This window comes from Fusarium venenatum, assembly GCF_020744135.1.
Source record: "Fusarium venenatum strain MPI-CAGE-CH-0201 chromosome Unknown EDB82scaffold_1, whole genome shotgun sequence".
Classification (NCBI taxonomy): Eukaryota; Fungi; Ascomycota; class Sordariomycetes; order Hypocreales; family Nectriaceae; genus Fusarium; species Fusarium venenatum.
The window spans coordinates 6,468,177-6,490,956 of NW_027072129.1; the positions used below are offsets into that span (position 1 = coordinate 6,468,177).

At 48.2% G+C, this 22,780-nt stretch overlaps 7 protein-coding genes and 1 non-coding gene across 8 annotated transcripts; 4 read left to right on the plus strand and 4 right to left on the minus strand.

Moving 5' to 3' along the window:
• Positions 1 to 1,184: 1,184 nt before the first annotated feature.
• On the minus strand, positions 1,185 to 3,046 carry EDB82DRAFT_62871 (uncharacterized protein). Its single transcript, XM_025729971.2, has one exon. It carries the CDS (start codon positions 2,729 to 2,731, stop codon positions 1,382 to 1,384), a length of 1,350 nt encoding a protein of 449 aa, XP_025589143.1. The 5' UTR covers positions 2,732 to 3,046; the 3' UTR covers positions 1,185 to 1,381.
• Positions 3,047 to 3,645: 599 nt separating this feature from the next.
• On the plus strand, positions 3,646 to 4,844 carry EDB82DRAFT_62884 (actin-related protein 2/3 complex subunit 3). Its single transcript, XM_025729970.2, has 3 exons — positions 3,646 to 3,854; positions 3,967 to 4,362; positions 4,440 to 4,844. Exons 1-3 carry the CDS (start codon positions 3,849 to 3,851, stop codon positions 4,614 to 4,616), a joined length of 579 nt encoding a protein of 192 aa, XP_025589142.1. The 5' UTR covers positions 3,646 to 3,848; the 3' UTR covers positions 4,617 to 4,844.
• Positions 4,826 to 6,268, plus strand: EDB82DRAFT_62889 (uncharacterized protein). Its single transcript, XM_025729969.2, has one exon. It carries the CDS (start codon positions 5,073 to 5,075, stop codon positions 5,859 to 5,861), a length of 789 nt encoding a protein of 262 aa, XP_025589141.2. The 5' UTR covers positions 4,826 to 5,072; the 3' UTR covers positions 5,862 to 6,268.
• EDB82DRAFT_488327 (Gcd10p family-domain-containing protein) lies at positions 5,912 to 7,786 on the minus strand. The gene is made up of 2 exons (XM_025729968.2): positions 7,661 to 7,786; positions 5,912 to 7,608 (listed from the first exon to the last, which is right to left on the minus strand). The coding sequence occupies exons 1-2, from the start codon at positions 7,747 to 7,749 to the stop codon at positions 5,997 to 5,999; spliced, it is 1,701 nt and encodes a 566-aa protein (XP_025589140.2). The 5' UTR covers positions 7,750 to 7,786; the 3' UTR covers positions 5,912 to 5,996.
• A 311-nt stretch (positions 7,787 to 8,097) lies between these two features.
• EDB82DRAFT_488329 (uncharacterized protein) lies at positions 8,098 to 10,647 on the minus strand. Its single transcript, XM_065608330.1, has 6 exons — positions 10,293 to 10,647; positions 9,762 to 10,241; positions 9,467 to 9,713; positions 9,040 to 9,417; positions 8,594 to 8,995; positions 8,098 to 8,546 (listed from the first exon to the last, which is right to left on the minus strand). The coding sequence occupies exons 1-6, from the start codon at positions 10,455 to 10,457 to the stop codon at positions 8,404 to 8,406; spliced, it is 1,815 nt and encodes a 604-aa protein (XP_065465688.1). The 5' UTR covers positions 10,458 to 10,647; the 3' UTR covers positions 8,098 to 8,403.
• Positions 10,648 to 13,447: 2,800 nt separating this feature from the next.
• Positions 13,448 to 17,652, plus strand: EDB82DRAFT_533200 (uncharacterized protein; the record flags this gene model as incomplete). Its single annotated transcript, XM_025729966.2, has 3 exons — positions 13,448 to 14,079; positions 14,130 to 14,234; positions 14,288 to 17,652. The coding sequence occupies 3 exons, from the start codon at positions 13,448 to 13,450 to the stop codon at positions 17,547 to 17,549; spliced, it is 3,999 nt and encodes a 1,332-aa protein (XP_025589138.1). The 3' UTR covers positions 17,550 to 17,652.
• A 373-nt stretch (positions 17,653 to 18,025) lies between these two features.
• EDB82DRAFT_t51 lies at positions 18,026 to 18,104 on the minus strand. The gene has a single exon. It is a non-coding gene; the product is annotated as a tRNA-Gly (tRNA).
• A 2,226-nt stretch (positions 18,105 to 20,330) lies between these two features.
• On the plus strand, positions 20,331 to 22,646 carry EDB82DRAFT_488334 (phosphate transporter). Its single transcript, XM_025729964.2, has 2 exons — positions 20,331 to 21,241; positions 21,300 to 22,646. The coding sequence occupies exons 1-2, from the start codon at positions 20,777 to 20,779 to the stop codon at positions 22,554 to 22,556; spliced, it is 1,722 nt and encodes a 573-aa protein (XP_025589137.1). The 5' UTR covers positions 20,331 to 20,776; the 3' UTR covers positions 22,557 to 22,646.
• Positions 22,647 to 22,780: the final 134 nt, after the last annotated feature.

Sequence of the window (22,780 nt, forward strand, 5' to 3'; positions counted from 1 at the left end):
ACATGGGATGAAAAGATGGTGGGGGGATATTTTCTATTTACCGAAGTATTCTATGGATATGTATGCTTCACTTCTTGTTTCTTCAACAACCTTGACCCTAGCCCTGCCCTGTCTAGAGTCCTTGCCCTGGTCTGCCGTTCACAGGACCATATTTTTAGGTCCCCAACACCCGAGACAGCATGTCTGTATGTATAAAAGAAATAATAACGCGGGGTTGATAACTAAATGTCGGTCTAGAAATATAATATCTTGTCTCTTATTATCAAGGTAAATGATTGAATTGTAAGCATTGCAAATAGATAATCGAGTCTTGTCCAGATCCAGCAACGTCATTATACAGGTATACCCCAGCTTCTCAAGCGGTAGAAACAAAGCAATCCCTGCAACAGAAAACACCCGGTGACAACGGGCAGTTTTCCTGATCTGTACAGAAAGACGAAGAGGTTCAGCCTTATTTACCTAATTCATCAATTAAGAAAGGAAAGAAAAAAGTAATGTTTGCGATAGAGTTATCTGTCACAACAACAGAAGAGATAGAAACCTCACATGCACACTTGACCTTAACCAAGAGTGAGATCGTCAAGACCGAGATTGATAACTAAACCAAACTAAAAACTCGTACCTGAACTTCCCCTCTCTCTAGACCCAATACGCAGATGATCGCACAGCCAAGAAGGAGAAGCAACCCTCAGACCTCTCAGCTTGTTCCGTGTTGTCACCCTCACGTATAAACAAACTCTCCGTCATCCAAAATAGGAAGCCGTTACGATTGAATTCCCTAAAGTGACTTGATTATGTATGTGCTTTATGCAGGTGAAAACAGACCAGATCAAGCTGCTTACTGAACTCTATCATCTCCGCTTCCCGTAAGTAACGCATCTGTAAAGATGGTGTAGTCGTGGTGTATCCCGAGGTTCGGACGATATCCGTTCAAGTTGTAAAGAGAATAACTAGACATGTGTTTCTCCCAAGAGCTATATGCTCGTGAGATCGACTTGACTATGGAAGTAACGACATCCCCATAGCGACATCAAACAGCACACCAAGTCAAGGCCAAGTATAATGTTCGTCAATTCGTCAAGTTTCTAGCCATTTGCCTTTCCAGGCCAAAATCCAACAATATGATAACTACACGCTGTCTTACAAACCCCATATAAAGTCCCGTCATCAAAGGTGAAGCCCAATGATCTCGCCCATTACCCAGTAACCTTTTGCGCCGTTGCCAGCTACCATGTATGCCTCGGAGGCAGATGGAGTCTTGATGGAAATTCCATAGGCCGCCCGACCAATGTATCATAGTGTATGCGTGTCCTGTTGCTCCCAAACACCAAAAATGGGTATCTAATACCGATTCATATCATGCGTCGCTTGTAATCATCTCTCACATCACCATGCCCACCGGCTTGCCTTCTTTCAGACATCGCTTCTTTGGTGGGGTCATTTCCTCCGTTGTCTCTTCTTCAAAGCTGCTGTTGACACAGGCCTCCCGCTTGCGCTTTTCACCGCCAGGTCTCTCGGGATCCTTTTCCCAAGTCTCTATCTCATCTGGGTTGAAAGAACCAACAATCTCTTGACCCAAAGCCTTACCAAGTCGTTCCCGTAGACCTAGAATTGGCCAGATGGGAACCCTTGTGTATTCGATCTTGATGCCCGAAACAATAGCGTTGTCATCGTTGAGCGGAGCCTTGAAAGGATCATGGAACTTTTCCAAAAATTCCTTGGTTATGTAACCAGTGTGGACAATGAACTCAGCCGTCGCCGTATCATGAGTGAGGATCTTCAACTTGAGATCGTGGAAGTTGGGGCATGGCGGGATGCCTTGTTCCGGTGACATGCGCGAGTCGCGTCTGCCAGTATGAGGTGGGGAAGGGTAAAAGTGCTTCTGCGCCATTCCTAGAAAGACACCCACAAAATGCGCATCATGATCCGAATTTGATGGAACAAGCATGCGAGCTCGGAGCTGTTGGAGGCGAAACACAGGCTCGTTCCATGACCTTCCCGGACCAGATGCGATACGGAAAAGGTTGTTTCGCACTGACGCCAGTTGGGTCTTACCAATGTAGCAGATCATGGGCATATTAGCGGGGCTCTGGTTGGGTGATGACTGTGTTGAGATGTTGAAGGACTCGGCAGGTCGCGTTGAGACTGATTTGAAAGATGTGTATGGAGACTTTGTCTCGTCGGCAGGGAAGTTCCATAGTATTTGTGCGCGCACAGCATCACGATAAACGCGACCACCAAAGTATAGATTTAATTCAGGTAGAAACTGCGTCTTGCCGAAGGCGTTGGGCCACATTACCGTCATAACCGTCTTGACAGCATTGGAGGCAAGGAGGGGATGCATCGAATCGGGCAAAAGAATCTGTGTAAGCGCGTTGCTGATAGTCATGATGGTATTCGATGGGTCGAGATGACCTCGCGATGGTGGCGTACCCGGGGCCGCTGCAGGCTGAGGGGTATCGCATGGTGGTTGTTCCTCCCATCGCGCGCCGAGAAGTTGAGCATGTTGATCGGTCCAGCAAATAGGTCTCACGAAAAGCATTGTACCTGCGTGCTGCTGGAAGATGTCGTAGAGGGAGTTCTTGGCTGGCCGGTAGATGCGCTGCGGGCGCCTTTTGCGTGGGGTGACCACGGGCTGTTGCGACGTGCAAGGCGTTGTGTCGGGCGAAGCATGGTTTTTATTGGCGTTGCGCGACGGCGTCGTCGAAGTAGAATGTTGTGACATGGCCATGTCCACCAAACTGTGAAGCTGTCGATGAAGCTGCCTTTTCCAAAAAGAGAAGAACTGTCGCGCAAAAAAAAGAGGATTGATTTAGTGGGGGTGTTCTTTGTCTCGTTGATGTAAGAGGAAGAATGATGGAAAAATCAGTCAAATGCAAGTCACTCAATATATGTGGCTGATTGATTTGAGTTGAGTTTGAATTTGCCTCCCGTGAATGACTCTTTGTTGTTTGGGTTTTGTTTTTGGTTTGGTTGCCTGAACCCAGATGTTTCTCTCAGGGAACTGGACTTGGACTTGGACTTGTCCTTTGCGACGCGACTGCCCTGATTGTAATGATGCCCTGTTTAACAAGACAAGCTCTCGCTAGTGGATGGCACGAGCGTCGCCCTTGTCAATGATTGACGAAAAAAGTAAAAAAAGGGGTTCTTAGAGGCTAAGCGTCTTCTGGGCAGTGACCAATAAGAAGCCAGCTGGAAGAAGAGAAAGGCAACTGAAGAAAGGCGACTGCAGAAAGTGTTTGCCTTTTTACTATGGGAGGATGGTAAAAAGCAAACCACAGTCACAAAGAGTGAGGGGGGAAGAGGAAAAGAAAAAGAAGTATCGGTGACACTGAATGACACACACTTAAACCTAGAGCGGGTCAGATTCCGGTTCTGCCTTTCTCCTCTGAGCAAGGCTTCACTCTCTTAGGCTGAGTACAGCAAAGATAGTGGATACGAAATGGAGGTGTAGCAAAACTTCTGCACGAGGGACGAGGGTAAAAGCGCGTTGCCACCGTGATTCGTCTTGGATAGAATCGGCGCGAATGAGTAGCGAGTTCACGTGAGGTCTTAGGCAACAATCGTCATCTTGGCAGACGTGGCAGTACATGAAAGCTGCGCCACATGATAGCGGTGTGGCCTGACCAAAAAACAAGGCATCAACTTTTGCTCAGCCTGGCCTTCTAGTTGCTTGCCCCACATGCAATTGGACAGCTTCCTAACCAGCAAGCAGCAGCTTGATGCAGCCCCGCCGGTGACGAAGCAAGCGCAACACTCACCATCAGAGCTACATTGCGCCGATTTGTCTATTTCTCCTCCAAAATAGCTTTGATATATTGGTGTTAGACAATTGATTGCTATTCAAAATGCCGGTATGTTTATAACTCTACAATCATCACAAGCAACCACACACTCGTTCTCCTATTGCATCACCACCGCCTCCAATCTCACGGTATCAACGAAGCTAACCATGCTTCCCTCTAGGCATACAACTCCGTCTTTAACTCGGACCCTAATGTCCCCCGTATAATCGGCAATTTCCCTCTTCTTCCTCTCCGAACCAAGACCCGTGGACCTGCCTACACCCTGCCTGCCCCCTCGCCGCCTCTGCCGGCTCACGAGTCACCCGACCCCGACAGCGACAGCTACGATATCCTTGACGAGGTCCTCGCCCTCTTCCGCGCCAACACATTCTTCCGAAACTTTGAGATCCAAGGCCCTGCCGACCGTCTGCTCGTCTATGGAATCTGGTTCGTCAGCGATTGTCTGACCAAGATCCGCCCTCACGCTTCTCTGCGTGATGCCCAGAAGGATGTCATGAACCTGGCGCTTGACCTTAACTTTGCCATTCCCGGTGACCCAGGATGGCCTCTTAACCAGGTACGTGCGCCAAAATTACCTGGAACCATTGAGGAAAACAACAAGGCATGGCTTGCATTGCTAACACTTTATATCAGATGTACGAGGCCCCCAAGGACAGACAAGAGGCGGAGCAGCTCAAGCAATACATGTCGCAGGTTCGACAGGAGCTTGCTGCCCGATTACTCGCTAGGGTATACGATGGGGATGAGACCAAGCCCAGCAAGTGGTGGTTGAGCTTTACCAAGAGAAAGTTTATGGGCAAGTCGCTGTAGAATGTTGGCAACGATTGCGGCGAAGTGAACATATTTAGAAGACAACCATGATACAAATGTTGAGGAGCTGGCGCCATACAAAATATATTTTCCAGTACTTACACATATTTCTTTGTCTTTGTGTGTAAGGTAAGAGGGAGGGGAGGGGAGGTGAGTAAGAGAATGACAGAGAAGGTCTAATTGACCTGATGAGAAGGAGATAACAGGAGCCGGAAGTCAAGACAGGTTCAGCAGGACCACTTACCTAAGCCTAAGAGCCACTTTATGTCACTTTGAACCCTCTCTTAGGCTATTTAGGTATGTCCTGTACCTGCCTATCCTAAGTTTGGTCTCAAGGGCAGGTAGGTAGGATGATATCAAATAACGAGGCGGATACAATAGTATCCAGGACTTGACTCCTCTATCTTCCGTCTTCCATCTTCTATCAGCATAAACATTTACATCAAACCTCATTTTATGCAAAGCCCCCACAAGATGTCCACGCCAATAGAGATCGGCGAAGAGGAGTGGCAGGATTTGAAGGAGGAGATGTCATATTCCACACCAACAACACCATGTGCGCTTGTATCTGAATGGGTACAAGAACTCCAAAAGTTTTACCGTGACCACCTCTTTGGGTATCCAATGAAAAATCACGAAGAGAATCGCGTCTTCTCCCCCAGGCATGACGTCTGCTGCGTTCATGTCCCAGACGACGGTTATGTTCCTTTCTCGAAAGCCAAAGACGACGTCGAGATTGTCAACAGTGCTGCCTTCATGAAAATGTCTGTCAAAAGATATCTCGTGACGCGGGTTCGCTTCATTTTCCAGAGCGCTTATTCTCTCAATGAGTTTGCCAAAACGCTGCCTGGCCGCTTTCATACCACAACAATCAATCTCGAACTACAAGCCTTCCACTCAGACGTGTTTCCCGCCGGCCCTGAAGGGCATCGTGATTTACAAGAAGAACAAGAAAAAGCACGTCAACATCTGGCAGAATGGATGAAAGCGATGAAAGCACTTCCCCCACGATTGTATTTGGAAGTCAGGCTAATAATACCTTCTTTCCATCGAGGTCACTTCGACCTTAACCGCGAAACAGAAGAATTTCGAAGTGGACGTTTGGGACGGCTGGACAAACTGAAGGTTTTATGGATTGGGGCGAACGGCGAAAATCGCTTTTTAAGATTTTATGATGATTACGGCCAAAAAGGTGGAAACATTAGTCTAAATGGAAAGCTAAGTCTCTCCGAAGAAAGAGGATAAAACACAAAATTATGGGAAATGCGTGCATGGAGTTGGTCGGGACCTTTATAGCCAAGTTTATGAGAGCAGACTCGGTCGTGGGTTATTATTCAACAGATGCGCTATGAGACTATCTTTAATCAAAATGCCATCACCTCAAGATGTTTCTACCTTTCTTCGCTTGAATCTGCCTCTTGCTTCAATTTTGCCCTCCACCGGCACCGCTCTCCATGCCGTCAACAGGAACCCGTCCGCACCGCCACGTCCCGTCATAAAGGGATGTGTTCGACCAGGGAGAACCTGCCATCGTCGTGCCCTGCTGCTCTGGATAGTCACACCGAGCAGAAGTGTGGGGTTGATGGGGAACTCTTCAGAACCCTCCCAGCGCTCGAGCTCCTCTGCAGTCTTGGATTCCACTTCTGCCGGGGGCGATGATACCCATGCGGCTCGGCGGGCAACGCTAAAGCAGTCGGCGAGTTCCGTCAGGGGCTCGATGCTGGGGGAGTATATGGCGATGGGGGCGCCGCCTGATAATAGGGGTACGGTGCTGCGAACGATGGAGATAGGGTCCATGCTACTTGCGACTGCGAGACCTGAGAAACCTCCAGCACGCGTTGTATCAACAACATGACGAATACGGGCCCATCTTCTTCTCTTGCGGTGGTAGTTTCCTCTACGGTTCGTCTTCCAGCTAGCGATCTCTTCGGGGGTGGCCTCAAGGGGCTTGTTGTTATAAGCGTCGTCTTCCTCAGGGGCTAGAAGCTGTAGCCAGGAAATGTCCATGAGGTTGGTATCGAGTGGGTGGTAAGGAGGTGAAGGGTTGGCGTTGGCGGCGTCATAGTTGAAGTATCGGAGAAGAGCGAGGTTGGGCTGGGTCTGGCCATGGATCATGGTGAGGGTGTTTTTGTTGACGTAGGGGACGTTGAAATCGCTTCGTTTGGGATGTCGCTTCCTCTCCTGCTTTTGCTCTGTGGGATTTGTAGCTTCTGATGTTTGGGCTTGATCCTTCTCCGTCACATCTGTAGCAGTGGTGTCCTCGATTGCCTCTGGTTCGGGCTTGGGATGAAGAATATCCATTCTCTCGGCTAGAGAAGCAACGAGTAAGCCACCCGTGTCGTCGACAACTAACCATCTTCCACCTTGCGACGCGTTGGAATCTTCTGAGGGAACACCACTGAAGTGAACGTCTGCCCAGCATCCCACCAGCCCCATCATCTCTTGCCTCATCTCGAGAATCTTGGAAGCATCGCGATCCTCTAATAGCCACTGCGCCAGCATCGGTACGTCGAGAGGTAGCACAGTAAATCGTCGAATGTACTTTTTCGTCTTGAGCAACTTGTACTTGGCCAAAGAATACGCCGTTTTTTGGTCAATCGCCGTATGCGAGAGGAGTAGCTTGGCGATCAGCTCCTTGCCAGCCGATGCGCCCTTGCGCTTGAGTTCCTCAATCTCTTCGGGCTTGAGCGTCTGTCGTGCCGAGTCGTCAATGATCTCGCGATTCGATCGGATAAGGACCTTGCCGCTCTCGTCGACGAGGGTAAGCTCCTCTCCATCTGCAGCGGCAATAACATCGTCGCCTTCGGCAGGCTCTGTCGCTTCCTTGTTGGCGTCGGCCAAATCGTCGGCGTTGAGCTCCTTGGCAGGGACAACGCGGAGTCGCGAGAATGTCTCGCCTTCGAGCCTATCTTGAACTTCGTACGTAAAGTGGAACGGGCGATTGATGATCAAATTCGTGGGGAACGAGCCGTATTTGCCCAGGGAAATGGTACTGTCGCAAAAGTTAGTTGCTGCGCAGAGTGCAAGAGACTGAATTGGCTTACGTATTTGGCACAACTTGAAATACTTTGTATGTCTCATTTGGAAGCCGTACGGCGATCCATGAGTTGGGCTGTACCGTCTCTTTATCCATCTTGTGACAATTATGTATGAGCAGGTTGAGATTGAAGTTTGGTTTGCGATTCTTTAAAAAGAAAAAACTAAGGTTGAGCCACTCACCTCGGTGAGCCCCGCCACGGCCCCCACACTCCGATCTTCACCGAGATCTTAGACTTCTCACCTTGGCCGAGTAAATTATTGGAAAAAGTTGGTCGAGGAAGGGTAAGAGACGAAATGCATAATTCAGTTTATGCTATTTAGACCAGTATCTTAGGTTATTTATTTCTATGGCCCAAACCTTAGGGGTCAACTTTTCTTGTGTAGTATAGAATAAGTTTACAAGTGGTAGTAGAACATATTTTGTCTGGTCTACTATTAGTTGTCAAGTCCATAATTTCGGCACTCTATAATATCGGCCAAAGGAGCAAGAGACTTTTTTCTTTTTACACTATCATGTCAGAACTATTTACACTTCCAATAGTGTACAAATCCATGTTACCACAGCTGCCACAGCTACGTGATTACAATGTTTGTCTTCCTAACTTCAAGGAATACAAACGGTAGCTCCAAAACCTCAGTACCCTCCTCGAGTTCCACGCAGGATATACCTCTAGAATCGGCCTCCGATACTGGACCAAAAAATATGTACTCATTGCCAGAGTCAAAAATAACGAGGCTCCAAATTCGCTTACTTGCGGGTCTTCGAGGTACCAGCCTCGGACCGTCGACCAAAAAATGATGCCAAAAGGTCGCAGATGGCGTACCAAGCATAGAGAGTCATGCTCATGGTTCCAAAAACGAAAAAAGGTACGAGAGTGTACGTTGCAAGATCTAAAAGTCAGTTAGAATTGTCTCGACAGAGAAGCTGTATCACTCACAAACAAAACCACCAGAGCGCTTGACCACGTTGAACAGCTCATTGCGCATGATACTTTCAGCACCGTCGTTCCACTTCCAAGGACCGACGAGTCGGAATTTGGTGTTAAAGTTGGATCCCATGGCCCAGGTGTAAAAGACCTTGAAGCCCTTCTTCATTACGGTCCAGGCGCGAGGAGCAGAACCCATGTCGAGCGCAAGCTGGTAGGCATAGCTCTCGTGGTCAACACCTCGCTTGGTATCCCAAAAACTGTAGTTGCCCCTGGCATGAAGCTCGTAATCAAGTTCGTAGGGCTCAAGAGCGTCGGGGTCGCGAATAGATGGCACTTCCTTCGGGTAGCGGTCCTGCAGCAGGCGTAGAACCCAGAGCTGGGCCTGGAGCTCTGCAAGGGGAGGGATAGCACCTATACATGTTAGTCTACTTCATGGCAGTATTCAGGGGACTTACCTATCGCAGGGCGAATGAATCCAATGTAGCCAATCGTTACATCTCCTTCATTGTAGATACCTCGGACGTTGGTCTGCGAGACACTCGGGTACTCCTTATCCAAAAACGGGAAATCGCGGGTAAAACCCGTAGCAAAAACCAATACGTCGGGCTTGCGCTGCTCTGTTGGGATGATCGAGTCGCTTGGGAGTGTCTTACCGAAGTTCATCAAGCCGTCGCTGTCGATTTTCTCAGGCCAGCTCACCACATCAATCTTCTTGCCTTCTGTGTCCTTGATCTCAACGTTTATGTAGGCGGATCGAACACGGTTAGCCCAGGACTTGGATCGCTTGCCAACGTTCATGTAAGGGAGAGCTTTGTCGCTCTTGCAAAGAAGAACTATCCATGTCAGCTATCACATTCGTTGACGGAGAAGAGGAAAACTTACTGGAGTCTGCGTACTTTCGGGAAGGACTCATTTGGCCAACCCACTGGTCGGGCCCCTCCTCGGTGCCAGAAATGAAAGTATGCATGTTTTTAACCCAAGCGTCATAATAGTTCCAAAGAAGTTGGCTGTTCTGAAGCTTGGGGTGAACATAGGCTGTATCGAACAAGCTTGCAACCGAAGTATCCACGGGCTTGTTCGGAACAGTAGACGAAGGTGAGCTACCCCTAACCCGGGGAATCGGGATGATCTATATAATTTTAGCAGGTTGTTCGAGAGGTAAGGATAGAGAACATACCTTAGGTGCACAAAAGAAACCATCGCGGTGACAAAGAGTGACAGTCTTGGCAGCCGAAGTCACAGCAAGATACGCAAGATCCATGCCAGTTTCGCCGGCACCCATGATGTAAACATTGGTGTTTTCTCCAAACTGGGCTCGAGTCTTGAGTCGAGATGAGTGGAGGACAGTTTCAACTCGCTCGATGCCTTCAATGTAGGGCATGACTGGGTTGACGTTGATGCCGCTACAGACAGCTACGGCGTCGCACTTCCACTGGAAGGGGCCAGACTCCTGAGTCAAGTCAAGAACGTGGCCGATGTTGCCCTTTCCACGACGGACTTTGCCAACCTTGGTGTTACACTCGATCATAGGCCAAAGATCAAAGTGAGTAGCGTAGTCCTTGAGATACTTAACGTAGGCTTCCGGGGTGACGAAGTCAGGGGCATCCTTTGGGAGACGGAAATCAGAAAATGCAGTCAAAAACTTTGATGATACCAGCTGCCAGGGAGTTAGCCACTGCATGATTACTAGGTGGGATTAAGAGCTTGCCTCGGCGTCTTCATACACGCGATAGGCGAAAGTGCCTCCGATCTGGGATTCGGCTTCAAAGAGGCGGACCTCGATAGGCGGGATAGGGAAATACTCGTGAGCGTGAGCGAGGAATCGAAGAGTGGCCAGACCAGCTGGACCGCCGCCGATGATGGCGACTTTCATGATGTCCTTGATCGTCGCTAGTAATAATAGAAAGATTTCCAAAAAGTTCCAAAAAAGGGAGTTGGCTGGTAATCAAGAAATATTAAATGAGCAAGAAATAAGTATATTGAGGTGAGGAAGAAGAATAAAAATAAAAACAAAAATAGAAGACGAGATGTACCAACACATCGTTAGCGTGTTAACAAATGGATACCTAGTCATCAAAAGTGAATGCAGATTCTGGCACTGCTTTGGCAGCTGACAGAATAAGGAACATGCACTGCTACTCTGACGTTCCATCGGGCTGAGCAATAAATAGTAAGCCGCAGCCGTAAGATGCATCCTTTAATAATTAGTCCGATGTTTTTAGTATTTACAGCCAAGATTGGTAGGTGACAAAAAATTGCGCAGTCTCATCATCCAAAAGTGAGGTTATCGTCAATTCTGAGGAACAGTGTGGACTCACATGGCAAACGGTCTTGACGGCATGCACCAATCTATCGCACACATATATCCTACTGGGTTCTTGTTTTAGGTAGTTAATTGGCAGAAATTAACTTACAATTAAATTGCATCTGTTATATTCAATCTCTGTGGCAATGAACAAATCCTCCACGGAAGACCAATTGCACACCGTACCCATTACTTCTGAAATAGCAGAAATAAGGCCCTAAGCTTAGGATACAGAAGATAAGGACCCTGGGATCTGTTATATAATTACATAAAGTGACTAGATTACTTATCTCTTATGCAAGTAGTGTTGAGGTTTCTACAATCGCGAGTCACAATATACCTACAGTAACGTCTCGAGAGCCTGGGCGATTCTGCGTATTGACCTACCAGATGATAAGTTTAGTATATCGGCCAGTCAGTCACTGCAAATATCATGTTTCCGCGTTTATTTTTTATTTCCAGTTCCCAGTCGATTATTTACCGGTAATTATTTTGAGGATTTGAAGTCGAAAGCCTTTTTGACAAAAGGATGTAGAGAGCTCAGGCAGAATAACCACAGTTGATGAAGCAATAATACAGGAAATCTATAAAGGTTGAACTCTAACCAACGAAAAACTCTTGCGTCTTCTCATTATTCCAACGGCTTCATCAATTACTCGTCTGTTCGCCAGGAGGAGGGATCAACTACAACATGGCTCGAATAAACTTCCAGCATCTTGGTTACGATAAGACTAAAAGGCTCATCTGTGAATTTGTTCATTATCCTTGTCTTAGTCTTAGAACTCGATACCATCACTGTTAAGATGGCCATGTTCAGGGTTAACCACATAGTCCTGAGCAAAGACTCAGGCGTTTTTTTTTTCGCCCGTGGAACTCCTTTTCCTCATTGTACGCTTAGAAACGCAAATACTCACCCCGTTTTTGCATTGAGACCACGCTGCGTTTGGCGAACTGGCTGAGACTTTTTCGCTGGTGGAACATGCTTGTTCTACGCAATAATTGACCGATTTGTCCAACTGCACTCTACGGTGGCTTTCCACTTCGGTCCTACAATATTGTGCTCGCCATAGCCTTCGAACATCTCACCTGCAGGCCTGAGTTGTTCGATGGTTTCTCGGCTAGATGGCATCTAGTAATTGGTCTGGTATGAGGGGTTGTTCAAAGAGCCATGTGCGTGTTGCGCCCGTGGTGAAGCATATTGACCTCTCCTGGTGGTGGAACATTTTTTATTCGGAGTGACTTTCGTATCCCCAATACTCCAGCTGATATGTGGTCGTAACCCCTTTCTCTCCTATTCTAATACAGCAGGGTTCCTATATCGTGTCAACACTCAGTCTTCCAAATGACTCCCGCTTCGCATTAACCTTGGTATCGATAGAAAGATGTCTAATCTATTGAGTTCACGTGTAGAGTTCTTGTTGCAACGACATTTCAACGTCATGCGCGTGTATGCCTCACTTCGGCGATACTTTGACCCTTTTGACGCCGCTGTATCGGTTATTGCCGTTGGAACTCAATTGGCCAGAACTTATCATCATATAGGTATGATTGTGATATTCAGTCTTTCAAAGATGCCCAACATATTCACTCCACACTGCAGCCTCAGGAATCAAGGCTGGGATGCATCCGAAGAGAAGGAGCATCATCCGATGCCGCCCGTCTCAACTCTCATCCAATATCGTTGGCATTCTAGTGGTTCATCTTCTACAATCAAAAAGTACCCCATGCCTCTCCTCTCAGAATTAAGTCTTGAACCGGACCGAAGACGCCATCGGACGAGGTGAAGTTCATCGCGCATCAGAAATCTCCCCCTCATTGACCAACTCGCAGTTCGCCCCAACAATCTTTCCCCCACATTTACTACCAAAGGTCCAATACCTTAATTCCATGAAGCTCACCTACGCCGCTTGCCGTTCGACATTGATTGGGATAAGAGCTGAAAGACGGGGACTAGACCTTTTGAGAAAGCTTGGGAGAGCTTCTAAAGTCTATCTCCTGGCGTGGTACGATATCCTCAAGAACATCTCCGCCATAGCCACGGGATCTTCTGAAAGCCTCGTGGAGGTTATTCCCCAGTGGAGAACTTTCAGCCTGTCTAATTCTATGATGAGGGAACTGGAAGAGTGAAGCAAGTCATGCAGGACATGTCTGCATATTATTGGCTCTACCATGGCCTTTTGCATCATTCGGTCACTAAAAGCTCTTGCGTGCTGATCATGCGAATTCCTCTTTCAAGCCGTTCCTTTGTTGAATCTGCTGCTCTTAGTTCACAATGGACTCTGATCTGAGCATCGTCAATGTCATGATATCCTCATTTCTCCCTCTTCCCAAACTATGGCTTGTTATCCTCCGAATCTGAAAACTTTGAATGCAGCCACAGGCACTCCTTGGGCTCCAACCTCCTCCCAACATGTTTACGGGGTGATATGGGCAGGATCAATCTCAAGAATCATAGATACAAAAGACCAAGACCATCCCGAAGAATGTCTCATCCCAAACCGATCAAGTTCGCACCTCATTCGTTACCTCTCTAATCTGCTATCTACCAGAAAGCAGAGATGAGAACGTCCCTCTTTTACGCCCTTAACAGCGCTCTTGGGGCAGTAGCTCACGAGTCGCTTGCATACTTCAAGATCGACTCCGGAAAGGAAGAGCGTCGCTCCCTTGACGGCTGTGGAAAGTATGGCAAGCACAAGTGGGTTCCTGACCCTTCCACATTTGTTTTCCCCCAGAACGATTACAAGCCTGGAAACTCCTGGGATCTCTGTGTTGACTCAGCTCACTGTGCTCCTCACGAGGCTTTGAGCAAGGTCAACTTTGATTTCAAGGACAACGCCATTGTCTTCAACTTCAAGCACATCGAGCACTACAAGTACGAAGATGTAGTCGTCTATGTCGAGCGTGGTAAGCCTCCTACAGAGTACTCCCAGAAGTACAGCAAGGAGAGCGACCACTGCAAGATCGTTGATGACTACAAAAAGGCCAAGTGTCACATTCCTTACTTCTCACTGACTGATGGTGGTTCATACGACGAACTTTGCCCCATCAAGGACAACGGCGGCTGGAGGCTTTACATCAAGATCAAGGCCAAGATCTCCCACGGTTACAAGAAATACGGTCTCTACAGCCGTGCTGGCGACATCCACGAGAAGTACTTCACTCTTAGCTACACTTGTGCTGAGTGTAAGGAGTAAGTATCATTCGCAGCCACTCTCTATACCTGGTGCTGACACTATTTAGATACAAGCACAAGGAAGGTAAGTACGAGGTGGTCGAGGAAGTCAAGGACTTTCCCGAGGAGGAGAAGAAGAAGTACGATGATTATGAAGAGGAAGGAAAGGAGAAGTACTACTCCCCAACACAAGGCTTGGCTTCACAAGCGCTAACTTATATCCCAGGTACAAGCGCGGAGACGAGGAGAAGGATTACAAGGAGAAGGAGAAGGAGAAGGAATTCCGTCATGAGCATCACCACAAGCATCACCACCACCATGGTCACGAGCACGAGCACAAGCACGGCCATAAGCACGGTCATCTTCATGGTCACCTTCATAAGGAGCATCACTACAATCATCACGACAAGTATCACGGCTACGGTAAGGATCATGAGCACAAGGACTACGAGCACAAGCATCATGATCCCCACTACCTTCACGAACATAAGGATTACAAGCATGGCGATCATGGCGATCATGCTCATCATGCTCATCACTATGATGAGCATAAGCATTATGACCATCATGATCCCGGCTACCACCACCATGATGACTACAAGCACCACGAGTACTATGATCCCAGCCGTCACCATGATCACGATAGCTTCTTGAACGATTTCTTCAAGAAGTACGGACACTACGATTATCACCATGGAAAGCACCATTACGAGCATCACGATGGATACCATCACCACCATGCTCGTGATTTAGCTGATGAGACCAAGGATGAGTCAGTCAAGAAGAGTGAAAAGGGTGAATACAAGCATGACGAGCACAAGCAGCACAAGCATGGCCACCATCATGGTCACTACCACGCCCATGACCATGATCATCACCACAAGCATCGTCACAGCCATCATGATTATCACCACTACGAACATTACGATCCTGGCTACCATCATGATCACAAGCACCACGACCACGATCACAAGCACTACGGTCACAAGCACTACGGTCATCATGATGAGCATCACAAGCACTACGAGCACCACAAGCACTATGAGGATCACGACCCTAGTTACCATCACGAGCACCACAAGCACTACGAGCATCATCATGGTGACAAGCATGGCAACTACAAGCACCACAACAAGCGATCCGAGGAGTACCATGACAAGCACCACAACAAGCATTACGAAGAGCCTGTCACCGTCTACTACAAGGAGAAGGCTGAGGATGTCAATGCCAAGGCGAACCATGTGATTTACGAGAAGGTCCAAAAGCACGAGATCCCTGCCCACATCTACAAGAAGCTTGCGGAAGCCAAGAAGCACCACTACGATCATGAGCATGAGAAGAAGCATGGTCACGAGCACAAGCATGGTAATGATGATCACAAGCATGCTGAGGAGCAGTACTACCAGAAGAAACTCGCCGAAGCCAAGCTCGCTAAGGCCATAAAGGAGTACCGCGCGATTCACTATGGAAAGCAGCACAACGAGCCCGAGTACAGGGAGTATCAGCATGAGAACTACGAGAACAAGTACTACAAGCCCGAGGTGAAGCATCATTTCAACCACTACTTCCAGAAGATTGAGCCCAAGGAGAAGCACCACTACGGCCACCATGAGTACAAGCAACATGGCCCCAAGGTGTACTACGAGCTCAACAAGTACGGACACGAGAACAAGCACAAGCACCACGAAAAGTACAAGGAGTACGAGCCCGAGAAGTACAATCACGGTCATTACAAGTACAAGCAGCATGAGTACAAGAAGCCTCATCACGAGTCAGACCTCTACCGCGACAAAAAGGAATTCCTGAAGAATTACAAATATGATGGCGAAAACATTCATACCGTTTGGGAGAAGCTCTACAAGGCCAAGGTAGAGAAGGAGCAAAAGCACAAGCAAAAGACTTACGAGGCTCATGTTGGCAAGCGCCCTGCTTTCTACAAATATTCCAACGTCAAGCGCGCGGCTTTGCCCAATTCCTACCACGGAGACGAGGTAGTAGAGATTGACATTGCCGAGGTCGAGAAGTACATTGAGAAGTCTGAGTATAAAATCAACGAAGGCATCAGCAAGGCCATCTACAAGGCCATCAACTCTGCTGGCGATGATCCCTCTACTGGCACCATCATCAAGTTTTACAACAAGGTTGAGGCTGCCATCAAGTACATCGTCTCCAAGAACCTCAAGAAGGCTGTTGCCCACATTGCTGAGATCGACGGTGCCAAAGAGCCCGTTGCTGATGAGGTTGTCAAGTACATCTACAAGGCTGTCAAGCATATCCTCGACGCTGCTGACAAGATCTTCACAAAGGGCATTGACGCTCTCGGTGAGGACCCTACTAAGAAGGAGGTTGAGTACGCTATCGCCAAGGTTGAGAAGCTTCTCGCCAGGGTTGTCGAAAAGTACGTCCGAGAGGCTATCGTTGAAATCTTTGATCTGGAATACGTGACTGAGAATTCTTATGGCGAGTATGAGAAGTACGACAAGCGTCAGGTGGCCGACGTTCAGAACGTTACAGCATCCGCTAGCAACACCACCACTACCAATTCCACTGCCCAGGCTACTACTGCTATCGGTACAAAGCCTGCCAACCGATTCATGAGACTGTTTATGCGCCAAGTCTCTCAGAACGCTACTCAATCTGTCAACACCACTGCCCAGGCTGTCAACGTCACTGAGACCCAGACCCTGATGAGGTTCATGAGACGCCAGGCTCAGAACGCTACCGATGCCGCGGTCAATGCCACGGCCCAAGCCGTCGCCGATGTCAACCAAGCTCTCAACACCACCTCTCAAGCTGTCAAGGTCACCCAGGCTCAAAACACTAAGCGTACTGAGGTCTACAGCGATTCAAAGATTGAGAAGGTTGTGGAAAAGGCTGCTGAGAAGGCTGCCAACAAGCTCCTTAAGAAGATCGATGGGGAAGACAAGCTCAGTGCGAAGCGAGATACCAAGCAATCGAAGCGTGCCAAGTTCTACAACGGATACGTTCCCGAGTGCAAAGGTAAGATCGTCAAGGCTTACGGCATCGATGGTCTACACTCTGCTCCCTTGAAGGATCTTGCCTCGGACACGCACCCCAACACATGCCATGACCACCAAGGTGATTATATTCTCTACAGCTACGAGGAGCTCAAGAACACCGTCTATGGCAAGCTCTACGAGCCTCACGGTGGGGATACCAAGTTCGGCGACTTCTTCATCGAGTTGGTCAAGTCCCATGACGGCTATGGCAAGGAGATTGTTGTCTCGCTCGATGTCTCAGATAAGTACCAGTTTGAGGCTACTGAGGCCAAGGTGTTTATCGGCTGCACTCCAGGTTCCGATGACAAGTTTAACGAGAACATCTGCTCCGAGAAGACATATCCTTACCTGGCTGTTGCTGAGAAGAGACTTAACGAGTTTGTCTTTGCTATCCCCGACAAGTACCATTGCAGCGAGTACTTCGTTGCCATTGTCGTTGATTTCTGCGACGCCAAGTACTCTTCATAAGTTATCGGATTTGGATAGTTGTTTAACCCGGGGGTTGATCCAGGCGCAGTACTTGTACAGTGTCCCAACGGGTTGAGAAGGGACCAGGTACAATGTTTTAATCTGTTGAAAAGTGTTTTTTCAGATAGTCATTCGTTTAATAAGAGTTGCCTGTCTCTATATATGAGCCCATGCCATCGATTCATGTGAATGTGTGCTGAAGCAGAGGATGGACCTTGCCTTTGCAGAGCTTGCCTGACACACTCTGAGCCTAATGAGAAACCAAGACCTGTATCAGTGAGACGTCAAGTTGGTCAACCGCGAGTTCATTGTAGCGTCTCCAAGTTTACCCCTTCCCATCAGACTCAGTCAACATTGACTTTCCGCGACAGACGTTCAACAATACCAACCCAATCAACCCCGTCAACAGCCTCGATATCGCCAGAACAAAAAGACAGCATCAGCAAAAGGATATCAACGCTGCGAGGCGCTTCATATGCGTAATCTGGGAATCGAACCCAGGGCTCCCCGATACTCGAATGGCAACGGAGAATTTTACCACTAAACCAATTACGCTTGCTCTTTGTTAAAGTGAGACCGAGAGAATAGCGGATATGTTTCTCGCGATGCTGGATCTTGGTGGAGCGGAAAAGTCCGTTAACCGAGCCAATTAGAAACGACTTTAGCTCAACACTGCTACATAAGTTGAGTTAGTCCAGATACAGCAGTGAGTGTGTCACGTGTGCGATTTCAGACTCAGAATTAACACTCACAAGTCAACAGTAATAAGCAAATATCTAATGATATTTCGGATAATAATTAAGCTTTATCGTCACAACTTGAAACAGTCTTGGCCACTATAATTAAACTCTGTCGATCTCAAGCTCTGAATTTGCCGGCTACTGGGGGTGTTGCCTCAGCACGAGTCAGATCTCACACAGGATGTTGTGATGTTGAATGAAACTTGAGATGAAGCATGTCACTGAGCAACAGACATTGATTCCAAATGTTTGAGACTGATATTGATATTGAGTAATAAGAACAGCGTTTACTATGTAAACAGTGACATATCGCTCATCAAACGTTTCATCTTTATTTTTATCCTTATTTCTGACTCTAAAATCTGAAGATCTTTACCCTATATCTTGGCCGGGACGGTTAAGTGCCGACATGTTTATCGGCTGGGATACCGCCTCCTGATTCACGCTCAGACATCGAGAAGCATAACAATTGGTCATTTTGTGCTTTGAAATGTCGTCAGTGAGTTATCACAAGTTTGGAAGTTTCTCGTGAAGTAATTGATGTTGCATGTTGATACAGAACCTTTGCCTCACCTTGAAGATCACGAGTGGGTCATTGATGGCAATTGCCTCAGATGGATTCCTTACTATGGGGCGTGGCAAGTCGGTGTCCCTTTGAGTCGCCATTGGTGATCGATAGATACTGTTGTACATGAGGGACAAGTTGCCAGGATGGGATACCTGGCAGGAAATAGGAAAATTAGCCTTCAAGTTTCAAGACACAAAAATAAACAACCTAAGAGTCTCATCTAAAAAGCATAACCCAACTCAATCAATCATTTTGTTTCTTATGCTTCCGGCGGCTAAAATTTCCTAATACCCTGAGGGATATCAAGCAGTTGCATGCATGACTATCACCATTGGAAAGCTGCCTCACAGACCATATATCCGAGGGTGATAAAACTCTTTTTGGATACCGACGAAAAGACGTCCCCCACGCCTCCAGAAGTTGACAATACGTACTGCTCCCCAACCCTTGGAAACAGAACAAGTCGGGGAACACGACTTTTGAGGCTCCAGTAGCCAATCTTGCATTGACGTCTCACACGTGTGAAGATCTAGACATGTTATTGGTTGAAAGCGTCACATCTCTCGGACAATACCCGCACCTTCAAAACAAAAGGGGATAAGCTCCTTGGCTTTATCCACGATAGAGTTGCGGGTCCCTTCTTCTCCATCTTTCTTTTTTGTTTTATCCCTGCTACAACGTCGAGTGTTTGAACGCATGGTACCTGTTTGATTGGTCGGCTTTTTATCTGTTGGAAGCTTTGGCCGAATGGGGGTATTGCTCGCGTGTCCTTGACGAACCTCAGCTTCTAGATGGTCCCTCGTGTGTTTTTGCTCGGTGAGTTGATCTACAGGATGAGGTTTCAGTATAGTGTTGGTCTTTAGTAGCCGAGTTGGTCCGTGGTGATATCATCATGCTAACTCTATGAATTGGTCAGGATATTCATAGTCTGACTTTCTGAAGAATAAACAGAGAAACGCCCAGACCCTCTCTCGGCTCTTCTAGCGAAGACTGCAAGACAGACAAGCTCTTGGTCAACAGCTTGGCCTGGCTAGGTAGGCCAGACTTGCACCTACAGCTTGGCATACAGTAGCCCTAATCCTAGTAATATCAGCACTGCCGCCTTCATCGTATTTTTCCTTTCGGTGACCAACTAGGAAATGTGTCGTGCTTCACCCTCTTAGTCGCCCCTGTTATTCCCTTCGAGTGTCGCGTGCTCCATATCCTCAAACGGTCATCGATCAACCCACCGTCGCTCCCTTGTGCCACTGAGAACAGCCCAACAGAAAACGTGATCGACAGCCCCCGAGTTACAGAGCTGCGACGCTTAGTCTATGTGGCTCTAGCCGTGGAGAACGGAAACAAGGTTAACTTGACTTAGGTTTTTAGGCGGAGCAATAACAAGCTTAATCCGTTTTCTGGTATCCGCTTGTGAACGACGTTTTCGCCGAGGCGAGACATGGCGAGAACGCATCGAGATGATAGTAAACAGCTTCACGACAATTAGAACAACATCAAGACGGCCATGATTTATCCTATACTCTATAACTATAACATGGTTACATATGCATATTGCTCGACCGAGATGCCTATTTAAATACTCGGTCCAGTCCCTGTTGATCCAAACTCTTGGCGTTCAACGACTCTGTGGCAAGTCCCTGTCAAGCACCATCCCGGCACCTCTTTTTCTTCAGTTTCTTGGCGATGGCACTTTTCTCTCTCTTTTTTTTTTGGGTCTCCATCGGAGGGGCGTGTGAGTAGTTCAAAGATAGCATACCGATTATACCGCTTTAACCCACGCTTCTGGCTTGTATATAACTATCCCATCTTCTCGCCTAGCCATGTCCTCTTCTCCTCTTCAGATCCCTCTCACAAACACATTCTCCCTCCGCTTCTTTTGAATACTCCATTATTGCAAAGTCTTTCCCCCAAACGCAACAATGGCAGTCTTCGCTCAGTACGACTACCTGTTTGCGGTAGGCACAATCTTTGCCTTCCTCGACGCCTGGAACATTGGTGCCAACGATGTCGCCAACTCTTGGGCCTCATCCGTGTCCTCGCGGTCCATCAGCTACTTCCAGGCCATGATCGGTGCCAGTATCATGGAGTTCACTGGTGCTCTCGGTGTTGGTGGTCGAGTCGCCGACACCATCCGAACACAGATTGTCGATGTCTCGGCTTTCGATGATAGTCCTGCTCTTCTCATGCTGGGCATGGTTTGCGCTGTCATTGCTTCTGCTAGTTACCTTACCATGGCTACCCGTCTTGGCTTCCCCGTTTCCACCACTCACTCTATCCTTGGTGGTGTCCTCGGTATGGGTATTGGTGCTCTTGGTGGCAAGGGTATTACCTGGGTTGGCTACAACGAACAAGGCAGCGTTGACATCCAGAAGGGTGTTGTCCAGGTTAGTATCCATGTTCTGTCTCACTTCTAAATCAACTCACTAACATGTATTCTCACAGGTCTTCCTCGCTTGGATCATCGCTCCCATGCTCTCTGGTATCTTCGGTGCCGCCATCTTCCTCTTCACAAAATACGCCGTCCTCCTCCGCAAAAGTCCCGCCATCAAGGGTCTTATCCTTGTCCCCTTCTACTTCTGGCTCACTGCCTCGCTCATTGTCATGCTTCTTCTCTGGAAGGGTGGTTCTTACGAGGTCAATCTCACCGAGCAACAAATCCCTGGTGTCATCGTCGCTACTGGTGCTGGTTGGGGTCTTCTCATGGCCATCTTCCTTGTTCCTTGGCTGTACCGTATCGTTATCAAGGAGGACTGGCAGCTCAAGTCCTACCATATCCTCCAGGGTCCTTTCCTCCTCCGCCGAGGTCCTGTCCCCCCTACCCCCGACAACTTCCAGGGTGTCGTCCGCAACTTCTACGAAGGCCATCTTACCCGTGAGGAGCTTGAAGAGCGTCGCAATGCCCGCGATGCTGCCCTTGCCGAGGATCTCGAGACTGGCAACGGCAAGAAGGTCGCTACCGAGAGTGCCACTGAGGAGCCCGAGGTTGAGAACCCCTACGCGCACAAGTCCATGATCGGCCCCAAGCCCAACAAGCCCTGGTACACCGGTGCCTGGATGTGGTGGGCCTTCAAGTTCGTTATCCTCCACGGTGTCGATAAGGACATTGTCGGTTCTCAGGGTGAAAAGTCTGTTGTCGCCGGTGACGTCGAGGAGATCCACGCCCGCGCTGAGCACTTTGACAACCGAACTGAGTTCCTCTACACTTTCCTCCAGATCATGACTGCTGCTTCTGCCTCTTTCGTCCACGGTGCCAACGATATTGCCAACGCCATCGGTCCTTACGCCACCATCTACCAGATCTGGCAAGAGGGTGTCATCCCTGACAAGTCTGAGGTCCCTGTCTGGATTCTCGCTTTCGGTGGTGCTGGTATTGTCCTCGGTCTCTGGACATATGGATACAACATCATGCGCAACTTGGGTAACCGAGTCACCCTCATGTCCCCTGCCCGTGGTTTCTCCATCGAGCTCGGCTCTGTCATTACTGTTGTCTTGGCCACCCGTCTCAAGCTCCCCGTCTCTACCACTCAGTGTATCACTGGTGCTATTGTCGGTGTTGGTCTCTGCAACGGTGACTGGCGAGCTATCAACTGGCGCATGGTCGCCTGGATCTACATGGGTTGGTTCATCACTGTTCCTACAGCTGGTCTGATTTCAGGAATTTTGATGGCTTTCATCACCAACGCTCCCAACTGGAGTTAGATGCTATGCGATGGAAATCTTATGATTGGTTTGACGAACAAAAGGCGTTTGGGAAAATATGATAGATAATATACCAACTTGATGACTTCATTTACCTGACCGACCAAGAAACCGTGTGATATCCGTCTCCACTTGATTCTTACAACAATACATGTATAAACTTGCAACTGGATGCGATCTTATGTGACAAAAATTTGAACAAAACCTCAAGCCAGGAATACCAA

Bases quoted from the DNA above. Each gene is read 5' to 3' on its own strand.
- EDB82DRAFT_62871 (XM_025729971.2), bottom strand. From the start codon at position 2,731: ATGGCCATGTCACAACATTCTACTTCGACGACGCCGTCGCGCAACGCC.
- EDB82DRAFT_62884 (XM_025729970.2), top strand. The intron at 4,363-4,439 runs GTACGTGCGCCA...ACTTTATATCAG, and splicing joins CAGGATGGCCTCTTAACCAG to ATGTACGAGGCCCCCAAGGA.
- EDB82DRAFT_62889 (XM_025729969.2), top strand. From the start codon at position 5,073: ATGCAAAGCCCCCACAAGATGTCCACGCCAATAGAGATCGGCGAAGAG.
- EDB82DRAFT_488327 (XM_025729968.2), bottom strand. From the start codon at position 7,749: ATGGATAAAGAGACGGTACAGCCCAACTCATGGATCGCCGTACGGCTT. The intron at 7,609-7,660 runs GTAAGCCAATTC...CTTTTGCGACAG, and splicing joins TTTCAAGTTGTGCCAAATAC to TACCATTTCCCTGGGCAAAT.
- EDB82DRAFT_488329 (XM_065608330.1), bottom strand. From the start codon at position 10,457: ATGAAAGTCGCCATCATCGGCGGCGGTCCAGCTGGTCTGGCCACTCTT. The intron at 9,714-9,761 runs GTATGTTCTCTA...AAAATTATATAG, and splicing joins GTTTCTTTTGTGCACCTAAG to ATCATCCCGATTCCCCGGGT. The intron at 8,996-9,039 runs GTAAGTCCCCTG...TAACATGTATAG, and splicing joins ATTCATTCGCCCTGCGATAG to GTGCTATCCCTCCCCTTGCA.
- EDB82DRAFT_488334 (XM_025729964.2), top strand. From the start codon at position 20,777: ATGGCAGTCTTCGCTCAGTACGACTACCTGTTTGCGGTAGGCACAATC. The intron at 21,242-21,299 runs GTTAGTATCCAT...GTATTCTCACAG, and splicing joins TCCAGAAGGGTGTTGTCCAG to GTCTTCCTCGCTTGGATCAT.